General features: G+C 40.0%; 1 protein-coding gene across 1 annotated transcript; it reads right to left on the reverse strand.

The window, feature by feature from the left end:
* Positions 1-2729: 2729 nt before the first annotated feature.
* On the reverse strand, positions 2730-3743 carry TAAR5 (trace amine associated receptor 5). Its single transcript, XM_068984856.1, has one exon. It carries the CDS (start codon positions 3741-3743, stop codon positions 2730-2732), a length of 1014 nt encoding a protein of 337 aa, XP_068840957.1.
* Between the last annotated feature and the right edge of the window lie 7656 nt (positions 3744-11399).

Genomic DNA, 11399 nt, shown 5'->3' on the forward strand with positions numbered 1-11399 from the left:
CCTTCCCTTTGATTCTCAAAACCTTTCCCTACAATTCCAAATTTGCAGCCATCAGAGTTGCAGAGTAAATCCATGTAAACTGTAAAGGTCTGTGTAGGGGAAGGACCAGCTTCTTTCACACACTTTGTAGGCAACTGTTTGTGTGACCTTTCGGTTCCCAATGCCTTCTGCAGAACTAACTTTACAGAACAGAGCTATTCAGAAGCAATACAAAGGGGACCTTGCTATGGAAATTTCCCGGCTCAAAACCTCTGATCATATATAAGACATATAAGTTTCATGTTTATACTCATACACATATACATTCATGGGCTTTCCAGGTGGCTCAGCAGAAAAGAATCCGACTGCAATGAGGGAGACCTGGGTTCGATCCCTGGGTTGGGAAGATTCCCTGGAGGAGGGCCCAGCAACCAACTCCAGTATTCTTGCCTGGAGAATTCCATGGATAGAAGAGCCTGGCAAGCTACAGTCCATGAGGTTGCAAATGGACGTGACTGAAGCGACTAAGCACATATATTCATGTGTTTTCTATATTCTCAGATGCTACCTGCGGGGATGAGCTATCACCTGGTTTGATTAAATTGTAAGAAAACAATGTAATTAAATTGACAGAGGTTTAGAGGAAAAATAATGGTCAGTTTCGTACAAAAGCAGAATCATTTCCTGCTGTGTGGATGTGATTGACTTGCAGAGTTCCACCTTGTGAAGCTGCTAAGTATTCTTACTTTCAGGACAGACAGCACCATACCTAATGGATTGGGAATGGGTATGGATGTATTCTAGGAAGGGAAGAGGAAAGTGTTTTTAAAAATAATGACTGACATACTTTGCAAATTATATTTATTGCTACATCTAAGACACGGTGTTCCAAGCTCCTTAAAGTTTCAAAACTGTAGTACTAAGATAATTTGAATTGTAATTCATTTGTAATTTATCTCATAATGCTTGAGTTAAATGCAAAAGAAAGAATAATTACTTTAAAGAACTATTTTGTGTTAAAAAATACATTGAATATAGCAGTTTGTACATGAACACTGCTATAGTTTAAATGGTTAACCAACAAAAACCTATTGTATAGCACATGGAACTCTGATCAATGTTATTTGCCAGCCTGGATGGGAAGGGGATTCGGGGAGAATGGATACATGTATATGTATGGCTGAGTTCCTTCACTGTTCGCCTGAAACTATCATCTGTTCACCTGTTAATACAATGTTGTTAATACATTATTGTTAGTATTGTTAATACAATAATCGGCTATACAACAATACAAAATGTTTTTGTTGTTAAAAATAAAAACATTAAAAATATATTGGAAAATATTTTTACAACAAATGTATTTTTTAATTATGAAAGAGTGGGATCAATAAGAGTTATCCTTCCATCAAAAATTAAAAGAAATCCATTTTAGCTAACTTCATTGCCAAAATATGACTTTTACTTCTTTATTTATTGATTGCTATGTCTATGTCTATATCTGCAGCTATAATATCATCTATATATCTGTATACCAGACACTTAAAATTAATTTACAAATAGTTTTCCAAGTAAGTATTAATCTGAAAAAGTCACTAAGAAACATGGAATTAGACTGACTAGAGACCTGTAGGGAAAGATTTAGGAAGAAAACAAAAACAATATGTACATAAAAGACACATCCTTCCTAGCAATAGCTCCTGTAAAGAATGACTCAATTCTGAGCAAGCATGTGGCATAAACAACTTATTTTTCTGAAGAAAATCCACATACCAGTGTCTCTGGAAAAATAGGTCTAGCTTGTATGATTTTTTAAAAGGAGAAAATATTAAAATGGTGAGATTTGGAGCATCATCCCTCTACAAATATGCCACACATTTTCCTTTTTCAATTATTAAAGAGAAAGAAAGAAAACATTCCTTCAAGAATATAATACATTTACTCAATGAGCATTGAAACAGACATTGAAACAAACCTGGCTTATCATCAACCTGTTTAGCAACTCGGTTCCAAGGAGACAGCATTTTTAAAGGGACCATTTTTTAAAAGAGACAGTCTGAACACTTGACCATGATGATGAAAAGTGATGCAAAATTAGGATGCAAACAATCTTTCCCAAAGTTCAGTTATACAAAGCTCAATTATTTGAACTTAAGGGCATCTTAGAGAGCAAAGAGAACAAACCCTTGATTTTTTTTTTTTTTTTTGATGAGGGGAGGGGTAAGATGTCAAAATATCCTGACCTGGGGCTGCCAAGTTACAGGACCAGGACAGGAGCTCAGAAAACTGCCCTCTGTGTTTCTTTCCCTTCACTTCTGCATCTTAGTTGTCTCCAAGGAAGTTATAAATAAGGAGGTTAATATTTGCACAAAGTTTTGAAATATCCAATAAACATTTAGAGGATGGCACTCTCTCCTTTCCCTACATTCTGTAGAAACATTGAAGGAGAAGAACACTGTATCTCTTCTCAGAATAAGAAGTTTGTCTTTTTCCCCGCTGCTCAAACCATGCTGCCCTGGAAGCCTGCCCACAAACATCCAACACCACACAGCCCACCTGCACCATTCCACTCGTGCTTTTTGCAAAACCCTATCCCTAGGTAAGGTTAGATAGCGTCACCAACTCAATGGACATGAGTTTGAGCCAACTCTGGGAGATAGTAGAGGACAGGGAAGCCTGGGGTGCTGCAGTTCATGGGGTCACAAAGAGTCAGACATGACTTAGTGGCTGAAAAACAACAAGCCTACATTCAGTCAATCTTGGTACAAATCAATTGTGGGAGTCCGTGGTGAGAAGATCTCCCGACTCAGGAGAAGTTTCAGCGCCTTCCTGAACCACCGGCAGGAAAAGACATAGATGATGGGGTTGCAGGCCGAGTTGAAGTAAGCAAGCCAGATAAACGTGTCGAAGACTAGCGGTGGCGTGATGAAGTTAAGGAGGCCGTCGACCATCGTGTCGATGGTGAAGGGAAGCCAGCACAAGAGGTACACACCCACGGCGATGCCCAGGGTCTTGGCAGCTTTTCTTTCACGTTTGGCAGGTCCAGAAAGGCTTTTGCTTAAGTTGTTGATCTGCTTAGCCTGCTTGGTTGCAACCACAAAGATCTTCACATATAAGCTGATCATGATGAGGCAGGGGAAAAAGAACACAGGGAAGTTTAGCCAGCCCCAAAACTTATTGAACAGCAGCTGGCAACTGCCCACACAAGGCATCTCTTCCAGCCACAGGTGGAGCCCTCTCTCTGCCACGTCTGTGTAGAGCAAGAAGGCAGTGTAAGCTGCTGGCACCCCCCAGCCTGCCAGGATGTACCTGAGGGCCACCCTGACCGTGAACTTAGAGGGGTAGAGCAGGGGCTCACAGATAGCACAGTGGCGGTCAATGGAAATGAAACAGAGATGCAAGATGGAGGTGAGGCAGAAGAGGGTGTCCAGGTAGGTATGCAGGCGGCAGAGAGAGTCTCCAAAGAACCAGCAGCTCTCCACGGAGCGGATGGTACTGAGGGGCAGGACCAGCAGACCCAGAAACATGTCAGCCAGGGCCAGGGAAAGCAGCAAGAAGTTGGTGGGAGTGTGAAGCGCTTTGAAGTAGGACACAGCGAACACCACAAACAAATTTCCTAGGACTGTAATCAGCACGCCTGCTGCACAGGACAGGTAGATGGCCAGCTGGATGCCCAGGGGATGGACTGTCCTGGGGCAAGACCCGTTCACCTGGTAGCAGAAAGTCTCGGGGCGTTCTTCAGCATCTTGGTTGAGGACCACACTCATTTATGGTTTCTCCTCCTCTTCTCTTTCTGGGAAGAGTTGCCTGTCCCCAACAACAACAGCAACAACAACAAAATTTATCTGGTAAACAACTAGAAGGTGAGATCTTCAGGAAGAACTAAAGGAACGTTTGAATCAACTGTGCCTTGAAAATCAAATACAGCATGGGACTCAAGGTCCCGAGGAGTTCCTTCTGTTAGCCCTGGTTTGTCTGACTAAGCCCTTTTAACTCTACCGGAGACAATATCCTTAAGGAAAGAGAAGAAGGATGTAAGTACATATTTCCTCAAATTAAAAGCTAATTATATCACAGTAGGGAGTATAAAATTATTGAGAGGTGTCTCTTCCATTTTGAAAATGTACCTGCTGTCAAATGTAAAGTAAGATTAAAGTGATGAGGGGGAATTGGATGAAAATAGTCAAAAAGATACAAACTTTCAGTTATAAGATGAATAAGTACCTGGGATATAAAATACAACATGGTAAATGTAATTAACACTGCTGTATGTTATACATGGAAATTCTTAGGAGAGCAAATCTTAAGAGTTTTCCTCACAAGGAGAAATTTTAAAATTATACAGTACTTCAACTTATACAGCACTGTAGGTCAATTATATCTAAATAAAACTGGGGAAAAATAAAATTATTTTTGAGTGAGTCTGAACCAGGGAAGAATTAATTCTTATTAATAAATCATTATTTGGGAAGATGTAACTTCTGTCTCCTTCTAAGAATTAAATAAACTGACAGTAAAATCAACTGAGTAAGCTGTTTTAAATTTATTTACTTATATTGAGGTATAATGACATATGCAACTTCCCTGCCTGCTCAGTCAGTAAAGAATCTGCCTGCGCTGCAGGGGACCCAGGTTCGAGCCCCGTGGGTCAGGAAGATCCCTTGGAAAAGGAAATGACAAACCACTCTAGTATCTTTGCCTGAAAATCCCACGAACAGAGGAGCCTGGCGGGCTGCAGTCCATGGAGTCGCAAAGAGTCGGGCACGATTGAAAGACTGACACACATATAATGACATGTAACCTTGACTTAGTTTCAAGAACAACATAATGTTTCGATATTTGTATATATTTATATTATGAAATGATCTGCACACTAAGTTTAGTTAGTATTCAACACTGCACATATTTACGGAATTTTTCTTATGATGAAAACTTTCAAGATTTACTGTCTTAGCAACTTTCAAATATGCAGTACAGTAATATTAATTTCAGTCATTATGCCTATGACTTAATTATTTTACAAATGGATGTTTGAATGTTTTGACATCCTTCACCCATTCACTCAATCCCAGTGTCTGGCAACTTCCAATCTGTTCTCTGTATCTATGAGCTTGTTTTTTTTTAATTCTACATATAAGTGAGATCACACAGTATTTATTTTTTCTCTGTCTGATTTATTTCACTTAGCATAATGCCCTCAAGGTCCATCAATGTTGTCTCAGATTGCAAGATTGAATTTTTTATGACTAAAATATATTCCATTTAATTTATTATCTATTTTTTAATTAGAGGGTAATTACTTTACAATTTTGCATTGGTTTCTACTGTACAATTGTGCATTGGTTTCTACTTTACAATTTTGCATTGGTTTCTACTGTACCACAAATCAGTCATAATTATAACTCCTTCCCTCTTGAACCTCCCTTATACCTCCCATCTTCCTGCCCCTCTAGGTCATCACAGAGCACCAGGCTGGGCTCCCTGTGGTATACAGCAACTTCCCACTGGTTATGATAGTGGATACATGTCAATGATACTTTCTCAATTTATTCCATCCTCACCATCCCCTGCTACATATGCAAGTCTGTTCTCGACATCTGTGTCTCCATTCCTTCCCTGCAAAGAGTAAGCTTTTTGAATTACATGTCAACTCTCCTCAGGAAAAGAATTCAGCATACAAATAATTAAATGAATAGAATTGCCCTATTTTAGTTTTGTGTGCTATACAATTTCTGAAGATACACACCCTGGAGGAACTGTCACAAATAAAAAAAGCATTTTTATCTATCCAGTCTAGTCACTAGTCTGTGAAATTTTAAACAAAGTCTAGTAAAATTGTATTCTGAGCTTTTAAGCGACTTACAGAAGAGTCAGAATCACTTCATGGAAAGGAGTTCTTTTAGCAGGTGACATAAGGTGCATAGCATTCACGTCCTTTAGCAAAGATGGCAGATGTACAAGCAGGTAATGATTTTATACTCCAAATAGAAACTGCTCCTTTATTTTGGCATGTGAAACAAATTAGTACTGAAGGAGTATCAAGGGACCTAGTTGGCATGGTTCACAAGTCTCAGTAGTTTAAGGCTCCTTCTCAATATAGGATCATTTATCCTGCTAATTAATTAGAGATGAAATTTAAAGAAACTGGATTTACATTTTATTTTGCTTAATTTTACTTTAAGTATGCTTCATATATCCCTTCTGCTTTAAGATTATGTATTTTTCTCCCAGCATGGGAAATAATTGACAATAATTGATCATAAGCCCTTTGGTTTGTGACTCCTACATTGGGTTCATCATGGATTGTTTTTAAGCTCTCCATTTTGTGCTGGTTAAAGAAATCAAAGACGGTAATACAGTTTACCTGGACATAGCAAAGTTAGATTCTTGTTCTGCCACTTTCTGCTGCTAAGTCACTTCAGTCGTGTCTGACTCTGTGCGACCCTATAGATGGCAGCTCACCAGGCTCCCCCATCCCTGGGATTCTCCAGGCAAGAACGCTGGAGTGTGTTGCCATGTCTTTCTCCAATGCATGAAAGTAAAAAGTGAAAGTGAAGTCGCTCAGTCGTGTCAGACTCTTAGCGACCCCATGGACTGCAGCCTACCAGGCTCCTCTGTCCATGGGATTTTCCAGGCAAGAGTGCTGGAGTGGGGTGCCATTGCCTTCTCCATCTTCCACTTTCTAGGTCACCACTGATCCTCTCCCTCCCGACTCATATGTCCGTATATCATAGAGATAATATCAAGGAAAATAACATGTTCAATCATATTCTGCTATTTCTGTTTCTTGGTATCAAACCTCCAGAGGATGGAATGTCTCTTTGCAGCCTTGGAGAAATCATTCCACAGTGCAAATAAAACTGATGTCACAAAAATGACAGAATTCTAAAGGAAACAATAGATTATATCCAGCAGCAGGGCCTGCAGGACAAGGTGGGAAGTCCAAAAAGAAAGAAAGGAATTTGGCATGTACCTCCTCCTTCTCTGCAAAGTCAGGGACACACCCAGTGTTGACTGTCAGAAACTTGCCTTGTGCATGATTTTAAGCTGACAGACTAAGACGTAAAAGACAAGCACAAGAAGATACACAATCCATTTGTCTTGCGAACTGGAGGTTCAACTATTAATATCATATGAATAAACTCACCTCTAAAACAATGCACATTATAAAAAAAAAAAAAAGCTTTTCCTAGTCACTACAAATTTAGGGACAAATATTTCCATGAAGTAGATCCTATAATTTCTCCTGAACCAAGACTACAAAACAGACTGTTCAGGAATACCAGCTCCTAGTTTACATCTTTTCTTCCATCTCCTTCTAAACAAGCCACATCTGGTATCCCAAAGGCCATTCAAGAGTCCACATGGATTATTTTGACTAGTGTGTAAAGAGAGACAGGAGCAGCTAACACAGCTTATATGTAACCACTTCCTAGCTCAGCAATAATCCTGGAAAGGTGGTATTATATATAATATTTATACTGAATTGTCTCTAATTTGCATCCTTTCATTTCTATGTATATTAAAACCAAAGTGTAATATGTGGGGAGGAAACAGTTTAAATCTAGTATTGGAAATTTCAATCTATTTCAGTGCCTCCCCCTCACCTAATGGGTGAAATTCAGCCTTTAACAGGCACAGAAGATGCTCCCAGTTCACTCCCAACATCTCTGCAGTTTCATCTCCCTATGTCACGTGGCCAAACTGGTTCTATTCTCACACAAATATCTGGCTGCTTTTTTCTTTCGCTTGTTTTATTCCTTGTGATGAATTATGCTCTGCCAGCCTGAGAAATATGTTTCCCAGAATCTCTTTATGTGTATGATTCCAAGTTAGAGGAACTTTGGGGAGATTTGGAAAGCAGAAATGAAGCTGCAGTCATTATTCTGCTGGTTTTTCCTGGAAGACACAGAGGATGAGATGTTTGGATGGCATCACTGGCTCAATGGACATGAGTCTGAGCAAACTCCGGGAGCTGGTGAAGGACAGGGAAGCCTTGCGTGCTGCAGTTCATGGGATCACAAAGAGTCAGACATGACTAGGTGACTAAACAACAACAATGGTGGACAGACAGAGGTAACAGGTTCCAGCCTGGCCTCACTCCTGTCTGCTGGCACTGCTGACCAATGGTAGCCTCAGGTCTCCTACCAAATTCCTGAAAGGATGCACCGAGGCAGCAGTCAGCCAGAGACAACAGCTAACCATTGACTTCTCTATAAGCGCTGACTTTGCAGTCCTGTGTCAGTGATTGGTGGAGAAGAAATGGCAATCCACTCCAGTATTCTTGCCTGGAAAATCTCGTGGACAGAGGAGCCTGGTGGGCTGCTGTCCATGGGGTGGCACAGAGTCAGACACGACTGAAGCAACTTAGCATGCATTCATGCATTGGAGAAGGAAATGGTAGCCCACTCCAGTATTCTTGCCTGGAGAATCCCAGGGACAGAGGAGCCTGGTGGGCTGCCATCTATGGGGTCGCACAGAATAGGACATGACTGAAGCAACTTAGCTGCAGCAGCAGCAGTCAGTGATTGGAAGTGAGTTCTTTAATGAGCCTGATGATACAATCCTTTGGCCTAAAACACAGGCTGCTGCTCCTGCTGCTAAGTCACTTAAGTCATGTCCAACTCTGTGTGACCCTATGGACTGTAGCCCAGAAGGTTCCTCTATCCATGAGATTCTCCAGGCAAGAATGCTGGAGTGGGTTGCCATTTCCTTTTCCAAAATGCAGGCAGTCTTCTCTAAATCCCAAACCTGGCTAAAATTTCCTCCTCCACACTTCTTTAGCTTCCTGCAGTATAATTGAGTGGTGACGGATCATAAGCTTCATAAGGCCAGGATTTGTTTTATTCATCTTGGAACCACAAGCACTCAGAGCAGCACTTGGCACATAGTAGATGGCTAATAAATGTTTAATGAACTTAGTGGTTTTTAATAAAGAGAAAAAAGTGTCCATGCAGTCACCATGCTCTTGAGAAAATGGCTACTCTGTTCATCCTAGATAATACCTAGATAGAAGATCTATTTTGGATTAGGAATAAGAGTGGGATGATTCACTTTTTATATGGACTGGCCTGAGAAGAGCATGTGAAGCTGTTTTGTGAAGCAACTGAACTAACATTCATGGGACACCCTTTCAAAATTACAAAAGTCCTCCACTGAGGTAAGACGTGATTGTGACTGCGGTAGAAGCTTCTACCTGCTCCTTCATTTCTTCTCTATGTAGCTTGGCTCCTAGTGGGCTAAAAAAAAAAAAAGAGCTAGGTGGTCTACAAAAAGGACCACCCCATGGCCTCAGACCCCAGTTTCTTGATGTTAAGTAACACATTTAATGCAATCTTAAGGAGAAAAGAAGTATGTGCTGAATGAATGGCTGCCCTTCCTATTCAGCCCGTCAGAATCAGCAACCCAAACATTTGTGCTAAATTCCCAAAGAGGAAAAGAGGCTCATCATGGGAAGTGGATTATAAAGTGCTCCTGTTATCATAAAGTGGTCTATTACCCATCAGGCCCTGGAAGGAGGTCTAACTTGGCCTGAAGTCTGAAGAACTATTCCTGTTCTTTTGATTTTCCAAAAGAAGTGCCTTACCCTCCAAATACTGCCTTCAGGATTATGGGTGGAGAAAATCTCCTCCTAAAGGACTACATAACTGTTCTAAGAAGAGAATAAACTAATTCTCTATTAAGCAATGTCCAGTTTTGATTTCATTTATTGTACTGTGATAACAGTAATTTGCTGAAACATCTCAGTACTTAAATATGTTATATTCAAATTACTGAATTACAAGTACTAACTTTGGGAAGCTATGAATGTTCAATAGAACAGACAGATCAAGAGGGTATAGGGGAGTAGAGATATTGTTAAAGGTGTTTTAAAATAATGAGTAGTTTCCTCAACAGATACACTGAAGCAAGGGTAGATTCAAAAAAAAGTTAAAAGTTTCATGAAAGCCTTAGGATTTACCTATATGAATATTAGAAACCTTAAGATTAACTGTACTGCATAGATGTGTGATGTCATTTTACCAGGTCAGAGAATGGGGGGGGGGGGAGGATTGGTTAACCAAATATTCTGATATCACTGTAAGAATTACTATAATCAAATACACACTTATTTGTAACAAATACATACATGTTAAAGGTAACAAGTTTTCTCTTTGCAATTTGCCAGTGACTTTTGGTTATTGTTATGAAAAACAACCTTACTTTCTGCAAAAAAAAAAAAAAAACTAAGGTTGATGAATATGTTGCTCTAGCTACATGTGAACAAATTCTAAGTTTGTGACTATATTCCATTTGGGCTGGAAGAATGAGCCTATTAATGATTTACATTTTAAAAACAAATCTCAGTCTGCTGTGGCTGATTCAAGTTGATGTATGGTAGAAACCAACACAGCAATTATTCTTCAATTAAAAATTAATAAATTTGGAAACCTCAATCTGTTAATACATAAAATAGTGAACAATATTTCTGTACAACCATACCTTTCTATATAGCACTTGTACTACTGAGGCATTAGGAAAGGAGAGACTTAATTTCTATCCTCAGGAAGTTCATTACATGAGCATGAAAATTGTGGTCTGAGTGTTGCAAGTGTTTCTGAGCTGATCAGTCATTTTCCACTGTGTGCCTCTTCTGGCCTTGTCCTCAAGTTTCCCAGCACAACATTGTACACATATGACCAAAGCCCATTAGAACACTTTTAAAATTCAGTTCAATTCCTTCTTTACAAGTGGACTTTTTCCCCATCTTCCTTGCCAGGAGAAGGAGCCCCCACTGTCCAATATCATTTATCATTGTTTCTTTCTATGAATTTGAGGAACTCCTTCCCATTTTCCTCAAAGTTTCTACGTTTTGGTTATCTAATGAATGCATCCAGAGATATTTATTGGAAAGGAACTATACCAATCACTGTGGGATACAAAGATGAATAATATAAAGAGTCTTGCACACAAGAAGCTCATAATCTACATGAACAACCAACACATATGTGCATACTTAACTCCAGCACTGGTGGCTCAGATGGTAAAAAATCCACCTCTGGTGCAAGAGACCCAGGTTTGATCCCTGGGTCAAGAAGATCCCCAAGAGAAGGAAAAGGCTACCCTGTCCAGTGCTCTTGCCTGGAAAACCCCGTGGACAGAGATGCATGGCAAGCTACAGTCCCTGGGGTCACAAAGAGTTGGACACAACTGAATGAATTAAAAAGTAGAGACATTACTATGCCAACAAAGATCCATCTTGTCAAGGCTATGGTTTTTCCAGTAGTCATGTATGGATGTGAGAGTTGGACTATACAGAAAGCTGAGTGCCAAAGAATAGATGCTTTTGAACTGCGGTGTTGGAGAAGACTCTTGAGAGTCCCTTGGACTGTAAGGAGATCCAACCAGTCCATCCTAAAGGAGATCAGTCCTGGGTGTTCATT

This window comes from Capricornis sumatraensis, chromosome 13 (assembly GCF_032405125.1).
Source record: "Capricornis sumatraensis isolate serow.1 chromosome 13, serow.2, whole genome shotgun sequence".
Taxonomy (NCBI): domain Eukaryota; kingdom Metazoa; phylum Chordata; class Mammalia; order Artiodactyla; family Bovidae; genus Capricornis; species Capricornis sumatraensis.